Raw genomic sequence first — 27,063 nt, 5'->3', positions numbered from 1 at the left:
GCAAAAGTGCATTTAAATCATTCAGAGTTCTTAATACTGTATTTGATCAAACATAGCATAAATGCCGTCCCACCATCGACAAGGTGACTCTGTGGTCGGGGCGGTCCTACACTGTCTAGTATTAATAACCTTATCATGTGTCAAAGTTGACATCTGTGTGAATAAGGGCAGACAAGGACTGGGTCCCAACCACCGGACACCAGTCAGTGGAAGCCTTTAAATACAGTTTCCAGCTCAGGAGAGGGAGGCCACACCCCAGCTTGCCCAGAATGCAAAAATACAAAGAAAAAAACACAAAAATTGAGCTTGGTTTGAGTTGATACACATGCAGCATATAAATGCATGTTCACATGGCCAAAAAGCATACAAAACCTACAAAAGACAAAATGAAAAAAACCCTGCTATAATTAAATAAGTAAAAAGCAAAAGTGCATTTAAATCATACAGAGTTCTTAGTAATACTGTATTTAATCAAACATAGCATAAAATCCGTCCCACCATAGACAAGGTGACTCTGTGGTCGGGGCGGTCCTACACTGTCTAGTATTAATAACCTTATGTGTCAAAGTTGACATCTGCGTGAATAAGGGCAGACAAGGACCGGGTCCCAACCACCGAACACCAGTCAGTGGAAGCCTTTTAAATACAGTTTCCAGCACAGGAGAGGGAGGCCACACTCCAGCTTGCACAGAATGCAAAATACTAGACAGTGTACCAACTCAAACCAAGCTCAATTTTTGTGTTTTTTTTCTTTGTATTTTTGCATTCTGTGCAAGCTGGGGTGTGGCCTCCCTCTCCTGAGCTGGAAACTGTATTTAAAAGGCTTCCACTGACTGGTGTCCACTGGTTGGGACCCGGTTTTGTATGCTTTTTGGCCATGTGAACATGCATTTATATGCTGCAGGTGTACCAACGCAAACCAAGCTCAATTTATTTATTTATTTTTTTTTTAGTTGTGAGACCAATGTCCATTACTATAGTATTGTTCACCTATTATGTTCCTATTTGTAATATTCTCCCTTTGTGGCTCCAAACAATGTTCCCCTATTTGGGTCTCAAACAGTAGTATTGCATCCTATGTGGCCCTCATCTAGAAGTAATGACTCCACAATGTGCCTCGTTATTATTTAAATAGACAACCAAATCTCTCACCTGTCCCCAGTCTCAGGGGCTTTGTCTTCTCCATCTTTCTGCAGGCTAATTGCCTGCTACTAGTGACGCTACAGCCATAGACCTAACAGAGACCTGCAGCTACAAAGAACACATTCGTCACTCCACAGGCTGGATAAGTGTGATGTCTTTTCCCCGCGTGAAACGTAATGCTGGTGTGCTCAACAGCTCCACACCTCTGATAGGCTCACGGATACAGAGTCAATGTGGGGCAGTGACTCTCTGGGGTTCGGGTTCAGGATCCAGTTCGGGTATAGTTCTGGTACCCGAACCGAACTTTGGAAAAGTTTGCTCGAACCCAAACTTCCACGAGTCCACTGATCTCTACTGGGAGGCCTAAATCGATTGCCAGCCTATGGTAGTTTTAATCTTTTTGCTTAAAGGGTTTTCTACCAGTATAAAATTGACTTCTCCTTGGGGTAGGTTATCAGAATCAAATTGGTTGGCTTCTGACACCCAACCACTAAACAGCTGTTCTCAGCTCCAGGAGTGGACTTGGAGGTTGTCCACTCCTTTATCATTGATGACCTATTCTCAGGATAGGTCATCACTGTCAGTCGGTCGGGGTCAGCTGTTATCAGTGTCAGCAGCTGGAACTGCGCAATTGCAGAGATACTCGGGACTGTAGCACATCTGACCCCGACCGATCACACATTGATGACCTATTCTGGGATTGATCATCAATGCTAAAGTAGTGGATAGGTAGACAACCTCTTTAAACAATGTACAGAGCCAGAACACAACAAATGTGTACACTGCCGATGAGCGCCTACTCAAGATAATAGGCGCTTCGCAGCAGTTCTCACCAGTAACCCCTACACAGTGTCCAGAGCGGAGCTGTTCTGGCTCTCTGCACTGTTTAAATGCACTTCTGGAGCTGATAACACCAGACACCCCCCCCCCCCATTATTATACTGATAACTCATCCTTCGGTTATGTCATCAATGTTAGAAGTCTGAACTGAATATTCAATAATATTAACTTGGTTCCCTTTCCACAGTTTTTCTATATATTGCTTAATATTAAAGGGAATTTGTCACCTTGGAAAATGACATTTAAATGTGGATATAGGGTTAATCTGCAGGTAAGTAGCGTTACTATGCTGCCTGGCCTCCTCAGTGGGATATAATGGCCTTCCACGAGCCACTGGCCACTGTTGGTAAATGGCATTTCTGGACATGACAAGTTGCCTGTAAACAATAAAGCATTGTGCAAGGTAAATATGGAAAGTGTATGTGTTACTTTAATAACACGTGTAACATATTCAAGCAAACAATGCACCTGATAAAGCGAGGCAGAATACCAATAGTTTAGTAATATATTCTCCTTTTATTCAGCTCCCCAGTGGTTGCGTAATTTCTCTCCTTTTTTCCTTGTACTATAGTATTTTCTGTTCCTTTGCCCTTTCTGGTACGGCACATGCAGGCGCTGGTTCATGAGAATAAAGATAAGTTAAAACAAGTTTATTGGCTAACAACTGCACTTAAATCACAGTAAAGCAGTATAACATTAGCAAATGTCAATACATATAAAAATCTATATGCTAAAACTATATTGATTGCACGTACCTTCACCCTCCCACTTATAAAGACAGAGACACACATGTCCCTTCTACCACCACTTGACAATGCAGAACACTCCGTATCTCTGGTTAATAAAGGAGAGGTTAATAAAGGAGAGGTGTAGGAAGGGATAACAGGCAGTGGAACAAGGGGTTAATGTGGGTCTGTAGGAGGATATTCAAACAGGTATGGAAAGCACTTCAGGGGAGGGCTGCAGGGCCAAGGGTCCGGTCAGAGGGGGGATTCTGTAGGGCCAATGGTACTCTTCTTTTGTGATGGGGCTGCTGGTCAGAGTAGACTTAGGAATGTGAACCTCTTGAGCTTTTTAAGCCCAGCAATTGAAGTGAAATGTGGCCGTCTGCAGTGACATGCATTGTGGTGGACCTGTATTGCTCCCTACCAGCTGGCTGAGGGCCATGATGTACCTTTGGTACCTCAGCTGATAAGCCGGAATGTAACAACTGCTTTATTACCAGCCATCCCAGTCCTATTTACTTGCACTGCTACAACAAAGGTTAGTGTTCCCCGCCAGCTGACTGATGGGTATGTCCATGTACATGCATGCACGCGAAACATTTCCATTACAGCACTAAACTACAACAAGATGAGGACGACCGGTTTGATGGGGATGCCCTAAGGCTGCTTTCACACATCCGGCTTTGTGTCTCCGGCGCCGTGCAGCGAAAAGCCGTAGGGGCGGATCCGGGATGTGCCGAAGACACCGGATGCCTGTGTGGCCGGATACGGTGGCGCCCACATTTAAAAGAGCAGCGCGAGACTCAGAGTCTCCGCGCATGCGCTCTGAGAAAAACCGGTCCGGCGCTGTCAAAAAAACGTTGCAGCGAACGTTTTTTGCAGACGCCGGACGGCTACTTTTTGCCGTATCCGGCAAAAATCTGATGCGCCGCATACCCATCCGGCACGGTGCGGCAACAATACATCTCTATGGGACAAAACCGGATCCGGTAACGGATGCGGTTGTTTCAAATTTCGCCGCATCGTGCCGGATTCAAAAAGCCGGATGTGTGAAAGCAGCCTAAGCCTGCACAGTAACACCATAAGGTGGATTCACAGGATCACTGCTGATGAATGGTGTGAAAATAAAAAAATGCTTTGAGGAGTATGGAAAATGTCATCTCAAGTAAGGATGGTCGTGTAAGTCACAAAAAATTAAGGAAGAGTTGTATACTCCAGAGCAGGAGTCAGGTGTAGCCATAGCAACTAGAAATAAATAAAACGCAGCAGTAAAATGCCACAAATGACCAACAAGTAGACCTTGACATCCACATACCAATATCAAACATTAGATCATGTATTGAAGTGAGATATACATGGGGAAAACACATGGTGATAAGAGAGCGAGCTGTGCAAACATCAGATGGAAGACCCACACTGTGTGTGTGTGTGTATACTGTAGTGCAGTGCAGCGGTGTCCACGCTGTGCAGTGACCCAAGCAAGTTCAAAACAAAACAGTCCGGGCTAGTTGCCGTGAGTGACCTCTCCCGTGTATGCAGGGGGTGCCAGACCTTTTGGCTCTGCTTGGGCTTGTGTTGCCTCACACAGGGAGTGCTCTGCGGGCCACCTGCTCCTTCTCTTGCAAGACCAAAACTGACACACCCAAAGGTTTTTTTTTTTCTCCTTCCTCCAATCTGTGACCATAGGCCACTTATAAGATCTGGGTTGGAGGAAACGGACCGGACCCCACTACCTTCCTGCAGTCAGTTTCGAAAATAAAAGCCCATACCGGGTTTTCCTGAACAAGCTCGTTGGTCAAAATAACTTGACCAGGTTCAAACTTAGTTTTATTCTGCCTTGTGAGTCACAGGCACGCTGCTGTGACCACAAGGCACTCCAGCGGATCTAATACGCTTCTGAGCGCATCCTGGGGAACGCATAGCGGCCCGTACATAGTTAGGTCCATATATATTTGGACAGAGACAACATTTTTCTAATTTTGGTTCTAGAAATTACCACAATGAATTTTAAACAAAAGAATTCAGATGCAGTTGAAGTTCAGACTTTCAGCTTTCATTTGAGGGTATCCACATTAAAATTGGATGAAGGGTTTAGGAGTTTCAGCTCCTTAGGCTGGGGTCACACTGGCGAGGAATACGGGAGAGTGAGAGGCGCAAAAAGCACGCATTAGACACGGACCAATGTTTCTCTATGGGGTCCCTCGCACCAGCCGTATATTTCTCATCCGTATTCTACGCTCCGTGCCACTCGCAGCATGCTGCGATTGTCAGCGTACTACGCCCGTAATACGCCAATGCAAGTCTATGGGTGCGCAAAAAATACGGATTACACACGGAACACACGTGTGACTTGCGAGAAATACGCACCAGGTGTCTTTTAGCAAAGCCGGCAATTCAGTGCGCTATACAGTAAACTCACACTGACAGTTTTAATAAAGAAACGAAAGAATAGATATAGACGCACAGAATATATATATATATATATATATATATATATATATATATATATATATATATATATATATATATATATATATATAAATATATATATATAAATATATAAATATATGCATTCTATGTGTCTATATCTATTCTTTCATTTCTTTATTAAAACTGTCATAGGGCTCCATTATATGTCCATTTTGCAAGCCTGCGAGAAAATCTCGCCATACGGATGCTGACATGCGCAAAATACGAGACCACACCTTGATTACGGATGACATACGGAGCACTGTTTAGGGGTCTGTCATCCGTATTACGCATGTAAAATACTGACCGTATTTTGCGCAGGTTAGTGTGACTCCAGCCTTACCATGTGCCACCCTGTTTTTAAAGGGACCAAAAGTAATTGGACAGATTAAATAATTGTAAATAAAATGTTCATTTCTAGTCCTTGGTTGAAAACCCTTTGTTGGCAATGACGGGTTGGGCCTTCCAGCATAAGTTGCTAAAATGAACCGCAGAACTTGGCATAAATTTTAGTTTCTGGTACACAGACAGCCAGAAATGTGACAGATTTGCTAAAAGGTGTGTGCTTCTTCATTACACTCATACACCAGTCCTAATCTAGAGTGTGCTGGAGTAAGAGAAGGGTGGCCCTAATAACTTTCCCCCATGTGAATAACTGGTCAGTTTTATCTCATGGACTCAACTATATGTGCCAGCTATGGTAAATGTTAGTGATGAGCAGATCAATCTGCAGTGGATTGATTTTTAGACAAATTTCCTTAATGGCCTCTGCAAATTTGAACACGTTGCCATTAAAATTTAGATTGAAAAAAAAATTCTAGTGTCACATCACTGGAGACTCCGAGACCAGGCCAATAACTTCAGTCCTGGCCACATAGATTTCCCTATAATGTCCTGCAGCTATCCCATCAAATGGTTTATCACAGCCAATCATGGGTGATGACACAGCCAGAATAAAAGTCAAGGGTTCGAAGAAGCGCCATTTTTTGCTTGTACAATGTAGCGATAGGAAGTCAGAGCACATAGCTCATTCCATATAGGGATAGGAAAAGGCCTAATCTGATTGTTATGCTCTACTACAGTGCTGAAGCACATAGAAAATTTGATGGTAGTCCGAGTCTGTGAATTATAGCCAAAAGGTTCAAGTGACAAGGAAGTGTGGTAGCTCAATAATTACTAAGTGTGACTGAGAATTGATTGATCTGTGATGTATTACAGTAAAAGCACCTTAATTACAGCCTCAAACACTGCAAGCAACGAGGGCAGTTTAATATTCATCTGTCCTAATTTTTTCTACTAAACAGAAATCCTGAAACAAAGGCTTGTGTGTAAAAATATATATATATTATATTTATTTATCACTTCCTTGTGGTGATGGCCCAGTATTACACCCATACACGACACCTGACTACCCCTATTGGTTACCACCTGTTTCCATCCATATTCCCCTGCCAAGAGATTTTGAAGTCACTAGGAAATGCGTAAGACTCTATCTGCCCTAACGAGCTCCATCCAGCCCTAGGAGACGAGTTATACACGTATATCTCGTGTCGGTAGAGGCTTTGCATTATTGCGAATTTCAACAGGCAGCAAATCAAATTTTTTGGGGTAAAGTTAGATAGAAACTGGTGAATTTTAAGTTAGAACATTCCTTCCATCGCTACTAAATGTCTTTTGAGAGGTGTGTGATCCCCTATGCTTGTCCTTGGATCCAAAGAGAGAGATCAGTGACTTTGCCGTCCTGCAGAAAGCCATTTGTAAAGAATTAATAGGTCAAGTGTAAGAAATGCACCAAACGGACATGAAAAGATGGATTCCTGTATTTAGCCACAAAGTAATTGTACATTTGGCTGTGGATGCGGCGCGTGCTATTGAGCAGTCTATAACTGCCAGGGGTTGACAGGCAGCTTCCGCCAGGGTCTGCACAGGAGGCCTACCTAATATGCTGTCTGCCCTGAGGGCCTATGGGAGCGCAGCTGGATTATTATGTTAATGCCGGGCCCTCCTGCCCTCGCCCTATCCCAGCTGGGCTCCCTGTTGTTCAGCTCTGCTTTTTCCTGACAGTATAGTAATATGCTTCATGATTGAAAGGGCAAAAGGCCTCAAAAAGAGGAAAAGGAAAAAAACAGGTCGACAAAGAGATGTCAGTGCACCAGTGGAGAGATTTCTGCCTGTCAGCATCTTAGGAGCATGTATATAAGGAGACATTTAGGTAGCGTGAGTCTTCAACAGCACGGTTTTAGAATGTGGGGAGTTAAAATAATCCTTTACAAGGATGAGACACTTTACCCTAAATAGCGAGGTGTAGTAAATGTGTATGCGGCTCTGCGAACAGCAGCATTTCTCAATTAGCGGCATGCATGCTCTTCCGGAAAAGCTCCTCTCCTTCCATCCAGAAGTGCAGATCTGCCAGTCCTCCATCCGTATAGATCGGTGCTACCGCAGAATGGGCTTCTCACAGGTTTAGGAAAGCTGGATAGCAACTCCCGAAACTCAACTTTCCCAGGGACTAATACAGAAATCTAACATTTTTTGAAGAACGGGACAACACGCAAACCCACCCTGTTATATCTGTAGGATGAATATTAAGACCCCAATTCACCACTTGCATTTTTTTTTTTTTTTCCAGGCTGACGGATTTTTACGCCAGTCAATAAAATGGGAACAAAATTAACTCAAGTTTTGTTTTTTCTTTTGCTCATTTTAGAGTTGAAATTGCACCTCATAAAAAGCGGTGATCAATTGGACCCTAAATGTTGTGCTCCTCTGTTTTACTTTAGGCATAGTAATGTTTTATACCGTGCAGTTTGCAATGCAAAAAGTAGATGGCATGTCTGTTGGTTTAATGGGAATCTGAGAGCAGCATGATGTAGAGACAGAGACTCTGATTCCAGTGATGTCACTTGCTGGACTGCTTGAAGTAGTTTTGATAATCTCCTGCTTATAAAACCATGATTTTATCAATATAGAACTAGTAAACCTGCTGCCATGCAGTGTTCTATATTCATGAGCTCTATGTAACCACAACCCCACCACTGATTGGCAGCTTTCTGCCTATGCACAGTGTACACAGAAGGCTGCCAATAAGTGGCGTAGATGGGGCTATACAGAGCTCTGCATTAGAGAACTGGTGGATCTGCAGCAGATAAAGCAGGGATTTTATCGAACTTGCTGCAAGGAGCCCAGTAAGTGATACATTTATACGTTGTTGGAATCAGGCTCTGTGCCCCAACATTATGCTGCTTTCAGGTGGGGGAGCAAAAACCTGTTGACAGACACCCTGTAAACCACATGACTTTTGTAGTGATCTACTTTGTAGTACAGCTGACAATCGTATTTCACTACTGCTTTTATAAAGCCATATCACTAAACCATGCTAGTGCGATTACACCCACGGGACGGGAGTTTTTGGCCTCATTCACAGGTTTGCACTGAAACCATATTTCCATACACAAGGGTAGTAGGCAGTATTGTAATAAGTTGTAGCCACAAGTTACTGAGTTTCTTAATGAATAGGACTTGTTTTGCAGCACATAACAATGCTTGACTAGATAATATCTGGGACGTTTTGGAGACCAGGTTATAGATCTCATTGTCGTGTTCCATCCCATTTTCGCAGTGTACAGGGCACATTATCCTGCAGAAAGAGGCCTCTGCTATTAGGGAATAGCCATGCAATGAAGTCTTCAGTAATTTTGGAGTAGGTGATACATGGCACATCCAAATCCAGGAGCCAAGGTTTCCTAGCAGAGCTTCCCACACATTGTTTGCTGGTTGCTTTCATCTTCTAGTGTATTCTGGTGACCCTTTGTAGACATTTTGGCTGTGGGTAGAGTCTGCATTGGCACTATGACTGATCTGTGGCTACTGTGCCCCACGATGCCCTATGTGTTCTGCCACCCTTCTGTTATAGCCACCATTTGAGTTTTGCTTCAGTGGCTTTTATCCCTTTAGTCCAGCTCTCTCTGCCCACATACACCAGTGAGCAGTGGGCACCCGTGACCCTGTTCACCGGTGGCTCTTTTTTGGACTACATTTTTGCGGAGAACTCGCCAACAAACCACCATGCAGATTTGGAGATGCTGTGGCCCAGTTGTCTAACGATGACAAGTTTTTCTTGACCCTACCCCTTGACAGATAACATCAAGTCACTTTGTCTGTCACCACTTTTAAAGTGGCCGAGTGTGACTTTTAATTTGCTGGCTTTACCTTAGAGTAGGTCATCAGTATTAAATTGGTAAATGTCACACTGTTACCAAGGAGTTTTTAAAGGGTGCAGTGGGCAAACTTTAAGGTCTTAGTAACGACTATGCCTTGTGTTATAGGTCCATTCTATTCACATGAGCTAGACAACACTGTCATGAATTTTACTACCTGCCCGATGAGAGCGCCACGAGTTTCAGCTCCACTGAGCTAATGTCTGTCCTATCCTTAGGTTAATTTTTTTTCCACCACAGATTTAAACCTTTGTAATAAAAAGGCAGACTGCTTACATGGAAATAGGAGCAGCAAGCTCTTGACAGGCAAGGGAAACCCCAGTTATCCCTAATAACATATATTTAAAGGGGTTGTCTGGGCTTTTCACATAATCTCAGTACATATCTTGGCTGCAGAATTATGACAATAAGTAATTTACTTTCTGTCACTAGTTTGCACGGTTTTCTAGATATTCTGAACAGAACGTCCAAGGCGGGGTGTGTTATGGCATTGAAATGAGAACTAGTCGTAACCTCCTACTCTACTCCAAACATGCCCTCTATAGCAACAACCCCACCCTCCATAGCTACAGGCCCTCCCCGTCCACATGAAGCAGCCCTAATCACACAGTAACAAATTCTTCCCCTCCAGCAGCCTCAGTGCAGAGAGCAGACCACCCAGCTGCTCCTCCCCCAGACACACGCTGAACAGTGATCTATGGAAAGTGAAACTAGTGAGGAGGGAAAATCGTCCTGTATTCTAGGCCACTCCATGATTACAATACATAACTCATTATCAGTGATTCCTTCCCTCACTGTCCCAGGCTGCTGGCAGCAGTGAGAACAGACTGTGTGATGGCCAGTGATGGGGGTCTGCAGCTTCTAATCTGCACAGGGGATGGCAGTCACTGATGTCATCTGTTGTGTGACAAAGCCTCTGCTGTGTGAATGAGACAGCTGTGTGTTACTGATGTCTTCACACAGCAGCAGATTTTGTGCAGTGTATGTGTGAGCACTGTGTCTCTAATGACACAAATACTGATGGGAGCAGCCTGTCCAATCAGCAGCTGTAAGTGTGAAGTGTTGGGGGGTGTATGTATTGTGCTGCTTTCACAAATGCAAGATCACTGCTGTGTTCTTTCCAATGCTGGAATAATAATAAAGATGAGTGCTGGTGCAGTTTACTGCCAGCCAATGAGTGGGCAGTGGGTGGTGCTGGTCACTGGAGCTTGCTGGGAGTTTGGTGGAGCTTCAGCATGTGTCTGGGGGAGGAGCAGCTCTCTGCACTGAGGCTGCTGGAGGGGAAGAATTCGTTACTGTGTGATGAGGGCTGCTTCATGTGGACGGGGAGGGCCTGTAGCTATGGAGGGTGGGGTTGTTGCTATAGAGGGCATGTTTGGAGTAGAGTAGGAGGTTACGACTAGTTCTTATTTCAATGCCAGAACACCCTCACCCCCTTGGACGTTCTGTTCACAATATCTAGAAAACCGTGCAAACTAGTGACAGAAAGTAAATTACTTATTGTCATAATTCTGCAGCCCAGATATGTACTGAGATTATGTGAAAAGCCCGGACAACAACTTTAATGGGGTTGTCCAGCAATTGTTTTATTTTTTTTGCATGTATTCATTAAATTAAATGCAGGAATACTCACCTTTTCGGGTACGTTCCCGCGATCAGGGGTTAGCAGCGTTTTGTACGCATCTTGGCTGACTCGTCTGAGGCAGGTCCCTGACTGCTTTTTAAAGTCTGAAACCCCGTGGATGCAATAATGCATGGTTTGGGCAGCATGATTCAGATGACCGGTTCCCTTTAATCTTTCAGTTTTCTATGTGAACTGCTCCTGCCTTCTCAAGGCTCGTTACATACCTTGAATATGTTATGTGTATTAATACTATATATTGTTTCAGTTTTATAATTCTGTTAACATTCTTGTAAAAACTAGAATCTAATCCTGCTCTTTCTGCATCTGTGTGCCGCAGCCATGCGTGTCATTGGTGCACATTACCTTGTGTTTTATAGGCACGTTTGGGTTATGGCTACTTTTCTTTAACTATTAGCCCCATCCTTTGTGGAACGGTGTGCTGGATTCTTTTGTATGCATTTAAACAGTCTTTTTAAAAGCCCGGGTGTATTTCAGCCAGTCTTACTTGCAATATTCCATTCACCCTTAAGAATTAGAGAGAGCCATGGTCTGAACTCTATGTAAAAAGAGTGCACGCCGAAGATTTCTGTTATTAACTGTCATCATCTTCATAATATATGTCCAAATAACTGCAGTATAATAACTAAATTTCAGAATAATGGGCCCCTTATGAGAGGTGGAAGTCATTCAGGATAGTCAGTGACAAATAGGCCATGGCCGAGTAACATGCTCATATTGTCCTGCTTTCACTCTCTCTCCTCCTTGTCATTCCCATTCGTCAATGTCCCAGTTCCCCTCTTATTAAAGCACACTTCCTCAAAAGCAACTTCATTTCTGTAAAGAGGAGTGACAGAATATTCAATTGTGTGCCTGTAATCCCCTTAACTGTGTTTATTTTGGTGTTGATGTAGATGTATTAGAATAGCATAAAACACATATACGCAGTATTTTCTAGGAAGCCCAAGACTACATCTGTTTCACCCATCCTCGTAGATCATGCAAAAAAAACGGGGGGGGGGTGGAATAAATATATATATTCCACCCCCCCCCCCCCCCCGTTTTTTTTGCCACCATATATATATACATTTTTTTTTTTTTTTTGTATCTATGCACTGCTCAAAAAAAATAAAGGGAACACAATGTTGCTCAAGTCAATGATACTTCTGTGAAATCAACCTGTCCAGTTATGTAGCAACACTGATTCTGAATCCATTTCTCCTGCTGTTGTGCAAATGGAACAGACAACAAGTAGAAATGATGGGCAATTAGCAAGATGTGTCGTATGGAGGAGTGGTTCTGCAGGGGGTCATCACAGACCATTTCTCTGTTCTCATCCTTTTTGGCTGTTTTGGTCACACTTGCATTTTGTCATCGCTCTCACCCCTAGAGGTACTGTACAGTAGCATGAGGTGGTGTCTACCACCCACAGAAGTTGCTCAGGTAGTGCGGTTCATCCAAGATGGCACATCAATTCAAGCTGTGGGAAGAAGTCTAGCTGTGTCTGTCAGCGTAGTGTCCTGGGCATGGTGCAGATACCGGGGGAAAAAAGCCAGTACATCAGGAGATGTGGAGGGGGCCGTAGGAGGGCAACAAACCTGCAACAGGACCGCTACCACCTGCTTTGTGTAAGGAGGAGCAGTGCCAGAGCCCAGCAAAATGACCTCCAGCAGGCCACTAACATTAATGTGCCTACTCAGACAGACTCCATGAGGGTGGTATGAGGACCCGACATCCACAAGTGGTTGTTGGGCTGTAAGCCCAACACCTTACAGGGCGATTAGTATTTGCCAGAAAACATGAAGATTGGCAGATTCCACATTGGCGCCCTGTGTTCTTCACAGAGAGCAGGGTCACACTGTCAAGTCTTTTCACATGTGTTCAGAGTCTGGAGACGCCGTGGAGAGCGTTCTGCTGACTGAAAGATCTTCCAGCGTGACCGGTTTGGTTATGGATCAGTAATAGTGCGGGGAGGCATTTCTTTGGAGGGCAGCACAGCCCTCCATGTGCTAGCAAGAGGGGTACCCTGACTGTCATTAGGTACCGGAGTGAGATCATCTGGCCAGTCTGAGACTGCAAGGTGGCTGATAACCTAGGCAACTAGCTGTAATCTATTCATTATTGTGAGTAGTGATAGGACAAACTGTGGAAACCGTGTTTTAAGCTGACGTCCAGCACCACTGACCACCTATGCTTCACAGGGAGCTGACATACTGAAATATGGAATCCACTATAGTGACAGAAATTTCTATTACAAGCCTCGTTTTCAACATAGCGTCTTCTGCGATCAGCTACTCTGGACTGTCGTGAATTTACAGTATCCTACCATAATAGGAATCCATCAGTTCTGCGGGATTTTTTTCCCTACATTAATGCACAATATCCCATTACTATAGGGAGCTGGACAGCTCACCTATCTACTATAAACAGGGTCCTAAGCTTGACCTTCGTATTACCACAACAATTTTCAGCAAGCGGACTGATGAAGGCCATGTAGGCCGAAACGTTATGCAGACTGCGCAAATAAAAATTCTCTTCTACTTAAGCCTTAAGTTGAGTGCCAAGTTATTCTTTATTATAAGCTTAGGAAGCGGACAGTCTATTGAGGTACGTGGCCAGGTGACCTGATTGTCCCAACCTGGCTTCTCCGAACGTCTCTATGGGTCCAGGTGACAGGAGGGTCCCACTCTGGCTTCTCTGAACGTTTCCATGGGTTCTGTGGTGGTCAGTGGAGCGTATCTGTATTCTTCTGGCTACGGCCGTGGTCCCCTAAGATGGCATTCTGTAGAATGTAAAATCTGTATTCCTCTTGATGGAGCCATGGTATCCTGGTATCCCTCTGTAGAGTCTCCATGCACATTGCAATTTTAACCATTTAAGAAGCAACTTCATTTCATCAGGCCGTGTGACGAAATGAGTACAGATTAAAGACTGATAAAGTTCCCTTTCTTGCAGAAATCCTCATTTGATGTTGCCCCCTTGTGGTATTTTTTACAAATTACTGCTTTTTGTAAGATTAAGATTGAATATAGAGAATGCAATCTCCGTTTCTGTAAATCTGTTCTGCCTACGTTAAAACAGACATCAGTGGAAACTTAGTTCTGGTTGCATCTAGCGGCTAAAAACTAATGCAGAATAGATTTTTGAGTGACATTTTACATTAGAACACAGTTTTGTACTGCATTAAGATTGTACACCTTTTTTGTGATTTCCTGTAATTATTGCATTTAGTATATTATTGCTTTAACACTGATTCTTGTGGCAGTTTTATTGAAGACCTTTAAGCAGGTGGAAATGTGCTCCCTATGTAATAGGGTTGTTTCTTAACCTATCCAAACAGCATTTTATAGATCAAATATGCCATAAGTGTCATCAGACCCATAGACCACGATTCATCAGTGTTTACTGCACAAATCTGGTTTTGAAAAGTCACAAACATTTTGCAACCTTTTGTGCTTTCACACCAGTCTTTTCCAGTTGAACCAAAATGGGCAAACTGAGCAGAGTGGGACAGGACTGAGGATGATGACTCCTACTTCTATAATTAAAGACAAGCAGTGACCTACCTTACATAACAGGTCTTACTCCAGTCTCTGGAGAAAGATTTGTGGCAGGATGCGTAGAGGCACATGTCACTTTTAAGATACTCCTGATTCATTAAGTGGAATTGACGTCTTAATGAATCCGGCACCTCTGACCCCCAATGCACCTCCTCATCAGTACTGGCATGAACAAAGCCCATCTTGATGATTTGGGGTCATAGTCTGGTAGTTGTGGTCATGATACTTTAAGCTAAAATGCAAGTGCATTGCAGCCATGTGAATGAGGTTCTGTTCATATTACCCAGTTCAAATGACGATTAATTTGAGAATCCCCAGTGCATGATTGGATACTCAAACAAATCGTCATCTGCTGGCTGAGAACTGAAACTGCTGTCTCTCCACTTTCTGCCCTTAAATGAAGCATCATCGTGGTGGTGGTGTGGGGGGCTGGGACATCCTAACACACTTGCTTTGTTTGCCGCCCTGAAACGAAGCATCATCAGTGACTCTTATTTAAGGGGCTGGTCCCTTCTTTGTCTCCCTTGTGCAGTGTCTCCCTCCGTGCCCTGTGTGATGAGCACAGTGTCCGGTTTGTTGTCTAGTTAGTAATAGTAATGAATAAGTCGGCAGCAGAGTGGTGTCACTATACCCGGTGTGCAGGAGGAGTAGTGCCTCACAGGTGAGATTACTGGTCTCTGGTGGGCATAGTGATTCCGCTCTGCTGCTGACCAATTGCTGTTCATCTAAACAGACAGCAGACCGGATGCTGCACTCATTGCACATGGCGCTGGGGGATACAGCGTACCGAGGAGACACTGCACAAGAAACACACCTCAGGGACCAGGCCCTGAAACGAGTGTCACCAATGACGCTTCGTTGCAGGGCGGCAAGCAGAGCAAGGGGGAGTGTCGGGATGTCCCAGAACGCCCCCCAACCCTTCAATGATGACCCTTCATTTCAGTGCGGAAAGGGGAGTGACAGGAGTTTCTGCCAGCAGATGACTATTCGTCTGAGTTTACCATCATGCACTACAGATTCTCAAAGGAATCTTCCTAGGAAGTGGGTAATATGAACAGAACCCTAAATTGTAGTGAATGGTAGGGAATTTTACCATTAGTTGAATTTTTTACTTTTTAAAGATTTATTAATTGAAATTTATCTTTGGACTTTGGTCTAATCCTTTAAACACTCATTTATAGCTTGCCAACAGTCGGGCTACTACAGTCACCTAAAAGAAAACATCAGAATCCGGCAATAATAAGCTTAGACTTTTCAGAGAACTGTTCTGTTCCTTTGTTGTTCAGGATCAAGTAAAGTAAGAAAATGCAAAAGTGTAGATCTGATATCTGAGTGCTTACTTCGACTCAATAGCTGTTCATTTGTTCCAAAAAAATGTTGATTTCGGTGATAAAAACTGTCCTACCAAGTTTGAGCAAGGTTTACTACTTCTTGAATGGCTCTTCTGCACAGTATAAAAACAGGAAAAACATTTAGAAATGTTTGCCATCACAAGAAAGATATTGGAGAGGAAACTGAATGGCACTTTAGGAAAAGCACCGTGAAACGCCTTGCAGCTTGAGCTAGCTTCCAAGGGCCATATTCCCACCAACTCTTAACACCCATGCAACTTTTCAACTGGAGTGAGAAAAATATTCCTAACATCCAGTTTATGTACTGTACAAACCAGGAGTACGAAGAAGAGGAGAGTTGGTTAAAACATTGGTTACAGGACGCAGAACCCATTGGCTGTTTCACCTTCAACAGCCAATCAGAGCGATAGTAATATTTCATCAATGAAATTTGATGAAATATTACAATTCAGCCATGGCCGATGCTGCAGTAGCATCGGACATGACTGGAGACACTAATCTGTCCCAACCACACCGGCTGGCGGGAGCAATCGGCCCCCGCCACGGACTGACAGCAGCGATTGGCTGCTGCTGTCACAATCTGCTCCCCCTCACCTTCCCTCCGCTCGCCCCGCAGTTCGATCACTCCCCCTGACCCTCCACGGTGCCTCCGAGTCCCGCTCTGGCTCCCGGTGTCCCGCCGTGCTGGCTCATGGGCACCGCCATCTTGGAAAATGGCTGGCGCATGCGCAGTGCGATTTGTAATATTTCCCCAATGAAATTTGGTGAAATATTACAATCAAGCCATGGCTGATGCTACAATAGCATCGGCCATGGCTGCAGACACCAATGAGACTCCCCCACTGACGGCACCGATCGGCCGCCGCCATCGACTGACGGCAGCGATCGGTCGCCGCAGTCATCATCAGCTCCCCTTGGGATTAGGGTTAAGATTGGGATTAGGGTTAAGATTAGGATTAGGGGTGGGTTGGAATTAGGGTTAGGGTTGGAATTAGGGTTAAGATTAGGATTAGGGGTGGGTTGGGGTTGGGATTAGGGTTATGCTTGTGGTTAAGGTTAGAGTTGGGATTAGGGTTAGGGGTGTGTTGGGGTTAGGGTTGGAGTTAGAATTGAGGGGTTTCCATTGTTTAGGTACATCAGGGGGTCTCCAAACATGACATGGTGCCACTATTTATTCCAGCCAATTTTGCTTTCAAAAAGTCAAACAGTGCTCCCTCCATTCCGAGCCCTGACGTGTGCCCAAACAGTGGTTTACCCCCACATATGTGGTATCAGCGTACTCAGGGAAAAATTGCACAACAACTTTCGGGGTCTAATTTCTCCTGTTACTCTTGGGAAAATAAAAAAATGGGGGCTAAAATAATTTTTGTGGAAAAAAAATGATTTTTTATTTTCATGGCTCTGCGTTATAAACTTCTGTGAAGCACTTGGGGGTTCAAAGTGCTCACCACACATGTAGATAAGTTCCTTGGGCGGTCTAGTTTCCAAAATGGGGTCACTTGTGGGGGAGTTTCCACTGTTTAGGCACATCAGGGACTCTTTAAACGTAACATGACACCCTCAGGCTAGTTTCACATTTGCGCTTTATAGCGCAGCGACGGCCTGCGCACGGCCGCCGCTAAGCTCCGCCCCCTCCCGGCTCCCTGCCCGCCCCATCCGGTCATCGCCTCCTACTAGCGCACATGGACGCTTGCGATCTGCGCACCCTATCTTTAGCATAGGGTGCGCAGATCGTGCGCTAGCAGGATTTTGGCGTGCGCTGCACACTTTTGAAGATGCGCCCGTGTGCGCCGAACGCAGCATGTTGCAATTCAGCGAGCGCAGCCTAAAGGGCTGAATAAAGAACCCTTTACTCTACCAGAAGCAAGCGCAGTCCTTATTGCACTTCCACGTCATTTCTGCATCTTCCTTGGAAGAAATATAAGCTAAATCTCGTTGGATAAAAGGGATGACTTGTGTTGTGATGTTACTTCATATACAGTACATGGATAGGCATCGCATGGTCAACTGAAGGACTCTAGGGCTGAAAGCTTACAGGGGTGTTCTCACATGTGGAAGTTATTTCTTATCCATTGGATACTGCAAATCTTAATTACTGGGGCTCTGGACATTGGGACCTTTGCTGATCCAGAGAACAGGGCTCTGACGGGCTCTGTGTGAAAAGAGCAATGGTTGATCATGTTCACATCTGTTTCATTCATTTTTATTGGGACCGCCAGAGATAGCTGAGCACTGTGCTCTGTTGTCCTTTGGCACTCCCATATGGATGTGAATCTGGATGAATATAAATGAATCGCTAATGTAAGTACTTAAGTTTTTTTTTTTCAAAAGTAAATCTTGAAGTAAAATAAAAAAACAACTTATTGCGACGACCTTAAATTAAAAACTCCAGAATGCGGAGAATCAAAAACCTAAAAACAGCTTTTGATTGAAAAGAGACATTGCTATATTTCAAGAATTTGTGCTAGTTTTGTGACTTGCTTTTATGGTTTTCCAAGCAGTGTTGTGTAGTTACAGACGTCTCCCTGTATGAGCAAGGCCTTCATGCTGTTCCAGGGTCAATGTTCAGTAGACATACACAAGTCCTAAGCTCCTAGAATAAATTCTAAGATTTAGCTGTAGAGAAGTGTCCTGCCACTAGAGGACTTAGATGTTTTGAAAGATGGACAAACTTTGCCTTTAGAAAACGTCTTGGCTAAAACAATTGTTTCATTGTAAACGTTTGTGCTGAATTATTGTTTTTTCCCCACAGTATTAGTCGCATGGCTTGGCTCCCCCGTCCCATCCTTCTATGTATGGCTCAGTTCCTTGTCCTCCCCTGTCCTCCTCCATGCTCCTCAGTGCACTGTCGTCGTCCTCCGTGCTCCTCAGTGCACCCCCGTCCTCCTAAGTGCTCCCCCTGTCCTGCTCCGTGATCTCCCATCCTGCTCCGTGATCCCTTCCCGTCCTCCTCAGGCTTCCCCCGTTCTCCTCTGTGCTCCCCCGTCCTGCTTCGTTCTCCTCTGTGCTCCCCCGTCCTGCTTCGTTCTCCTCTGTGCTCCCCCTGTCCTGCTTCGTTCTCCTCTGTGCTCCCCCCGTCCTGCTTCGTTCTCCTCTGTGCTCCCCCCGTCCTGCTTCGTTCTCCTCTGTGCTCCCCCCGTCGTCCTCAGTTCTCCCCCGTCCTCCGTTCTCCCCCACCCTGCTCCGTGCTCCCCCGTCCTCCTCAGGCTTCTCCCGTCCTCTGTGCTACCCCCCATCCTGCTCCATGCTCCTCCATCCTGCTCTGTGCTCCCCCGTCCTCCTCAGGCTTCTCCCGTCCTCTGTGCTACCCTCCATCCTGCTCTGTGCTCCCCCATCCTGCTCTGTGCTCCCCCATCCTGCTCTGTGCTCCCCCATCCTGCTCTGTGCTCCCCCATCCTGCTCTGTGCTCCCCCCATCCTGCTCTGTGCTCCCCCCATCCTGCTCTGTGCTCCCCCCATCCTGCTCTGTGCTCCCCCCATCCTGCTCTGTGCTCCCCCCATCCTGCTCTGTGCTCCCCCCATCCTGCTCTGTGCTCCCCCCATCCTGCTCTGTGCTCCCCCCATCCTGCTCTGTGCTCCCCCCATCCTGCTCTGTGCTCCCCCCATCCTGCTCTGTGCTCACCCTGCTATGCCATTGCTGAACATCCCTGCATCCTCCGTTGTCCCGGCGGCAGCTGTCTTCCTGGGAGTGGAGTTGTGTCCATATTCATGACCTTAATGAGTGATACCTTGTGACCGCTCAACCCAGGAAGAAGCTGCCAGCCCTGGGACAACGGATGATGCAGGGGATGTTCAGCGATGGCACAGCAATGTGAGTATTATGTCCCAGCCACCGGCTCCTGCCGCCGCTCCCCCTCCCCCGTTGGTTTCTGCACAATGACTCGTGTATAAGCCGAGGGGGCATTTTCAGCACAAAAAAATGTACTGAAAATCTCTGCTTATACACGAGTATATACGACAAATGGATATTTCCATGTCTAGTTTTGCAGTTTATGATGATTTACTTAAATATCGGGTACAGTCCATGAACAATCGTGTCATTCCTTCTGGGGGAATAATCATTTCTTGTCCTAGGCTATGTCTTTATATAAGCACTTCTCCCATCAAAGTTTTTATGCTCTTAATATATTGCAATCATCATATTATAGAGCACTGTGTACTTACAATTGCTCATTTTGCCTTTCTACACAGTTTACTCTTCTCTTTTTTCTGCTCTATGTAGAAACAGTCTCTTTGCCTTGCATTTATCATTCCTCTCTTCAACTCCTGACACATCTGCTCCTTACATCCCTTCCAGGGAGTTTTGCAGTGACTTACGACTCATACAGATAAAATTTACCTCCTATTTTTACATAGAGCTTAGAAGGATTCAGCTAGTCAGATTTTAATCCCATGATATTATAGACCTAATGGAAAAGAGAAGAATTAGCTGGACAGAAAGGCAAAATGAGCAATTGTAAGTACACAGTGCTATATAATATGATTGCAGAATATTAACACATTGACTGCTGCCCACTTATGTATCAGTAGCTGAGTTAATTCTTTTAGCGCTGCCTACTGATATATACGTACCCCAATGAATCAAAATTATACGGTATTATATGAACAATGTTCGCGTCCTAGGGACTTTCCCTTAGCGTCTCAGTAATGTCTTCAGCAAATAGTCGCTGATTGGCCGTCTGGCTGCATGCGGGCTGCCCTGGATAATGAGATCAGCGGTCAGTGTGACCAGAGGATAACAATTTTGATGGGAGTGCTTCTTTAAAGATTCAGTAAATCCACTGTGCATAATATTGCTGTACCAAAACCTGTACTGTGTGCCTTTGCCGTAATTTATGAATCTGGACTTATTGGTCAGGTACATGTGTTTGTGTAAAATCTTGAATAATTAATAACATTCCCATGATTATCACCATATTCGTAACCACGTCTTCTGTTAGGTCCATTGCATTGTTTTATTTTTCAGAGAGCACTCAATGGCATAACACAATGAAATACAAATATTGAAAAATCTAAATATTTAATATAAATTAAACACTAACCTAGGTACCTAAAAGTTGTATGGAAAGTTTGTATAACTAGTGCTGAAAAAAAACTAAAACCTAATGGAAAATCACAAATAATAACACTCTCTTGTATATCACCATAATCTTAACAACTTTTCTATCATTTCTATGTTCACTGTTTTTATATATAAATGTATATTAATCGGCATTGCTGTTTATTTTTTTACAGGCAGCCGCTATATTTAATTCTGCATTTGGGAGTTTCTTGGTAAGTACAGCCCCTATTTTACAGATCCATAATGTCATTGTCTGTTGTGTATTGGTAAACCACAATATAGAGCCGAAAGTGAGGAGGGAGGTAATGGGCTCCCAGCTGCGCGTCGGTCTCTCCCACATTCGATTGCATCCCTTTTTGTAATAAAAATCCTTTGCTGCAGTTAACTGTCATAATGAAGACGTATGTCAATATAGTGATTTATTTTCTTATTGTCTGTAATGAGCTGCGTTGGCTATCCATTATGCAGCTACAAATGGTGCAAGTATAGTGGAGACCAAAGCACACGGCACATGATTAAGGATCTTCCATCTCCGCTGAAGTCTCTTGAGGATTCGTATACGCATTGTGTGGCACATAAATTGATTATTGCTTAAAGGGAGAAACTAGGCCCTGTGGCTGGTGGGATAATATGTATATATGCTAATTACTGCCCACTAGAACTTGTAATTGTAAGTGATCTTTCTCCAGAGTTTAGGAATACTGAAACTAATAATGTCTAGGAAAGATCAACCTCCATCGACCTGATCAGAGAGTATTGGTGGCTTCTTGTGTATATCTCCTGTAATGTAAGAATGCGCCTGCACATACATGTGTCATATCTGTATGTTGGGGTGTCAGCAGATTTTTTTTTTTTTTTTTTCCTTGCGCCTTTTTTTATAGGAATCTTTTTCCAGTGGACAAAACCTTTAAAAATAGAATTAGTGGAAGCAAATACGTTCATGACACGCACAAAATATAGAATTTAGTCTTCATTTTTTACATCTACATCACAAGCGATGAAGGCAGTCCAAAGGAAGGAATCATCATGTTATAGGCAGCTAACAATTTGATGTCTTCTATTTATACATAAGTGACTTATTTGGTATGGGTAACACTGTACTAGTAACTTTACTTTCATTTACACGGAAAGGAAAGCAACAGTTGACATTAATGAGCACGTTACCTTTCTGTGCACGTTCCAAAGGCTCTTTGAAAGATGTTATAAGCATCTCCTTCTTAAACATATTCTCAAGACTAAAGCTACCTAGCATTATTTTCTGGTATGCACTGACTGGCAGGACACTAGGGAAGAAGCTAAATAGAACAAATTGTTTTTAGGCTATATTTACACATCAATGTGTTGCTGTCTGTATGGACTGCAATGCACAGATGGGTCTTGGGTCTCCTGACATGAACACAACATCATTCTATATGCATGTAGAAGACTGCGTTTGGGTCAGGAAACCAGCAGGTAGTCCGTACATAGATGTGTAAATAAAAGCAGATTAAATACATTAGATAGGGACTGCTTCGATAGGGGTTACCTTGACGTGGTGGAGCAGCTTGGTGTACATTTTTTTGCGCAAAAAAAGTATCGACTAAATACCCTGTATTTGTTCTCCAGCACTTGCTGATTACTGCCATTTTTTATTGCAGAGTATTTTTACAAATCTGTCATTCTGTGTTTTCTTGTTGTATTATAGATGTGTAAATGTAGCCTTATTCAGACCCTATCCAGCATTAGTTCATGCAAACTGGCCATACCATATTTGTGGTTGATAAGCATATTGCAGTTTAAAGAAGTCTGTCCATCATATAAGTTTCAGAAGGTACTAAGTACAAGACCTGTAAAAATTTTTAAAGACACTTGATTGTACTATTTGCAGATCATCCTTAATTAGTAAAGTTGGATTCTACTGCTGTAAGTGCACTAAAGTCACAAGTGCTCTTGGCTGTCGGCAATGAGGGCTGCACAAATGATCCCGTGGCCTTTGAGTGTTGGCTGTAACATCCAACCAGTAAACTGCTACAGCTGTCACTCAAGATTAGAGGGAAGGGAATGTGGAGACCTTTATGGTTAAGAGCCGATAGCACTTCACACTTATTGGTCATCTATGGAACATTTCAGCTTTAGTGGTAATCTGTGCAGCTCTTCAGCATTGGGAGCCACCTATGGAGCACTTCAGCATTAGGAACTTCCTATGCAGCACTTCAGCATTAGCAACCACCTATGGGGCACTTCAGCCTTCGTGGTCCTTTATGGGGCACTTCAGCCTCAGTGGCCATTTGTGGAGCATGTCAGCCTTAGTGTACATCTGTGGAGCACGTCGGCCTCAGCGGCTGCCTGTGGGGCACGTCGGCCTCAGCGGCTGCCTGTGGAGCACATGTGGGAAAGGCACGTGCTTGAATCAAACTTTTTTTTTTTTTTTCTTTTTTTCTCTTACTTTACTGTTTTAGCAGCAGTATTAAGGTACTTTTGAACATATCTACAGCTATCCTATCTATCACTGGCAGTAGTTTTTATGGATCAAAACTGCTAACAAGCTACCCTTTTTTTAAATAGTAAAACAAATAATAAATAAAACCCAAAGTAAATGTGAATAATCTGCTGATACATTGAATGTGCCAGAACATTCCATGATTAGATGATTTATTCCTTTTTTTTTCCCATAAAATGGTGTAATCTGTGAAAAAAGCATTGTTGATATCTCAGTTGTGATGACCACGTAAACTTCGCACTCAATTAAGCAATGGATTTTTGCTAATTGTATTTTGTTTTCTTTATATTATTACTCACATATTGAGTTGTTTGGTTAGCATTGTGAGCAAAGTTTGTAGCTTCCATCCATAGCAATACACATTGTTTACAGCTGCTCAGAAGGGATTTCACCTCCCGAATGAGAAGAGCAGAACCCTCTTCACCTAAGATGCAGGTGCACGTCTGTCCTGCGCACGAACCGCTCTTGTTTGCACTTCCAGATGATGTGACTGTGGAATGTAAACAGGCCCGGCTGCAGCCGTGACATACAAGCCCACATTACGCTATCGATTATGCTCTCCTTGGGAGGGTTTATTTGACTTTTTGGCCCCCTTAGTTTATTTTTGAGCTTTATGTCCTAGTAGTTTCCCAGAACACTGCAAAATCTTGTCGTGTTTGTCTTTATCCAACCTTATTGGTATGGCTTCCCACACACATTTTTGGTGACCTGACAATATTGTGCTTGTGAAGATGCAATACTTACAGTATACACTTTATTTTTTAAAAATTTTTAGTATAAAAATCTTTTGCTGAACATTGCCCATTTCCAATTAAAATGCATTGCCTTTAAGAACTAATTGTTTTAGAAAACTGTTTTTTTATTTTTTTACTCAGCGGGTAATAACTAATTATGGATGAATTCAATTTACATAAATTTCAGGCCAACAGAATATCTCAGGATTGTACCGTTGAGAATTTCTTTAAGTTGAGCCAGTAATGTCATTATCTCCTCCTCTCATTTAAACTGCTCGCTTTACAATAATTGTAGAGCTTAATAAGTGATTTGATTTCTTCCCTTGATGAGGTTTTAATAAAATTTGATAGTGTTTGAGTAATTCAGCATAGCTAGTTATCAAAGGGGCCGATCCTGGCAGCATGCATTTATGTATCCCCGGGGAGAGAACAATGTCTGCTCGGTGCGCTGCATGGCGGCACTGCCTCTGACCCCACACAGTGGCACTCGTCTCCATTCACTACGCCATTAGCTTTTCAGATCATGATGACTTTAAGATTATTTCTTTGTCAAGTTTAGATTATTTCTAAATCTAGAGCTTTTGCTGCATCATCAGAGCTCGAATCTGCACCTCGGAGACAAGAGAACCACTGTGGTGCGAAGGAGTATACCTTTGTGGATTCATTCCCTAATGTATTTTTTAATTGTTGAAATAGTTCCCTATGTATGCAGGCGTGATAAAGATGCATAACTTTCTCCCCTAAGTCAAACATCTAGTAAGACACCCACACGTTTAAAACAGGATTTCCCTGCAGATTACCGTTATTTCTGTAAGAAAATAGCATTTTTTTTTGTGCGACACGACTTTTTATATGGAGCTTAATATTTTAACTTTTCACAATTTTAGTGCACTGTTTGGGGTAATTTTTTTTTCATTTTTTTTGCTTTTTTTTATTTTTTTTAAATGTTCGTATGACACAATTTTCATGCATGTTGCTACAGGCTTCTCGACAGGAACAAAATTCATGTGGGTGTTTAAAAAAAAAAAAAAAGACAAAAATGATTCTGTTCACTGTACAGTTCTGATTTCTGTAGTGCGGACCTCTATTCCCCCTGAATCGGCCACACTCCGAAATAAACATATTATTCAATGTCCATTTGTCTTCCAAATTAATGACACGAATTCAATTGCAGAAATAACTGCGGCTTCTAACTCAATTTTTTTTTATGTGTTCCAAACTTTTCAATTGCGGTTCATTTGATTTTTGTTATGCATTTCATTATTTTCTATGTAATTAGTAGGAATCTGCCTTACAATCCAACAGACCCAGATAATTTAAATTGCCGCAGAATAACAATTGATTTATTGTTTGCCCTGTTGTGTTTTAATCTGGACTTCAACTATTTCTGTTTGGCTTAACGCAGGTAGCATTGGGCAAATATTTATCAACAGAACATATATGGTAATATTCAGGAATAGGGCCAGGAGTTTCATCTATTACTAGCTAAACTAAACCCGTAACTCTACGCTAATTGACTATTTCAGAGGAAGTTATTAAGTATTTGAAAGCTGATCTTTACTCCCATTTGTGAGTGTGTCTATGTGTATGTATACGGTATATTTTTGGTGTGTGCGTATATGTATGTAATATATATAGATAGCATAATTATAAATTTAATTTGTCTTTACGTATTTTGCATGTAACAAATCACTGATTATGATGTGCTGGAAACAAAATCTGTTTTATAAAGGGAAACTATTTGGGAAGTAGGATGAATGCCATTTCCTAATATTTCCTATATTTATTAACTTTCCTGATATTCTCCTTTATCTCGCTGGTGCTTTGGTTGTAGTTTATAATCTTTCTATTGTTATAAAGGAAAGTCCTGCTGATTAGCTGGTGATGTTGTAGCGGGATGGTGCTATTTATACATAATATAGGCTGAGCAACTGTTTAAAGTATGGGAGATTGCAGAGATGCAAGTCTCTAATGTAATGTGGTAAATTTCAGACTAAAATCAAAGAGACAATGGGAAATTCATGTTCATATTCCTCACACGTTCACATGAGTTATGTAAGTTGGGATCATAATTCAGAAAGCATGTCAAAGCTGCCAGGATGTTGTAGCTGTAGCTACTGATTGAAAAATTAAGGCATTGACAATCACATATAAAACATGGCTGCAGATGTTTTATATACAGTACAGTGATTTTTCAGTAAAGTGGCATCTATTTACGTGCTGTTTTTCTTATTTCTGTACAGTAATGGTGTTGCTTTGTGCTTGTAAAAGTTTCCAGAGAACAAAGGTCCCACTTGAGAAGACAATTCTAAAAAAGATTTTTAATTGTCCTGAAAATGAGGTCTTGAAAATGGTAAAGAATTAATACAAATATATTTCATTATAGAGTGATTTAAAAGTAACCTGTCAGCCAAAAAGCGATATTTATTTGCAGCCATAATGCTCGTCAGCTGGTAAATACTATTTTAAATATATGTTGGTTTCTAACTAAAAGTGTGGCTACAAGGATAAAGTAAAGTTAGTATCCTGTAGCTGCTCGCTTCCATTTATGGGTTGTGAAGAGTCAGCACACCGTTACCACACTTCCTGCTTCTTCACTGACACGCCACACACACACACCCGCCTGCGCTGCCCCGATGACTGGAAGTGACTGCATAGAGAATATAACTTCATTTTCTCTCTGCAGCTACACTTCCATTTAATTAAAAAGCTACTTATCTTTAACCCCTTAACGACCGCTGATGCACCTTTTTAGCTAAGGGTACTTATTCCTCAGTTTCACTTTTTAACGGCACTGAGAAATAAGGGAATAGCTGAGACCCCGGAGAAAATGATTTGGGTCGATTTTTACTGTCCCCAGTG

General features: G+C 43.0%; 1 protein-coding gene across 3 annotated transcripts in view; it reads left to right on the top strand.

Moving 5' to 3' along the window:
- The window catches only part of SLC10A7 (solute carrier family 10 member 7), a 264,784-nt gene that overhangs the window by 76,974 nt on the left and 160,747 nt on the right, over positions 1 to 27,063 (top strand). For all 3 annotated transcript variants that reach the window (XR_012232376.1, XM_073576231.1, XM_073576223.1), the window contains exon 5: positions 21,162 to 21,200. Coding sequence is in view for 2 of the 3 variants with exons in the window: in XM_073576231.1 (XP_073432332.1) it covers positions 21,162 to 21,200 (39 nt within the window). In the remaining variant the exon portion in view is untranslated. The remainder of the gene's footprint in view (positions 1 to 21,161; positions 21,201 to 27,063) is intronic.

The sequence above is a fragment of the Dendrobates tinctorius genome, unplaced genomic scaffold (assembly GCF_039654945.1).
Source record: "Dendrobates tinctorius isolate UK_male_01 unplaced genomic scaffold, ASM3965494v1 ptg000008l, whole genome shotgun sequence".
NCBI classification, from domain to species: domain Eukaryota; kingdom Metazoa; phylum Chordata; class Amphibia; order Anura; family Dendrobatidae; genus Dendrobates; species Dendrobates tinctorius.
Note: the sequence above shows the minus strand (reverse complement) of the source record. Positions and strands in the feature narration are given on the sequence as shown.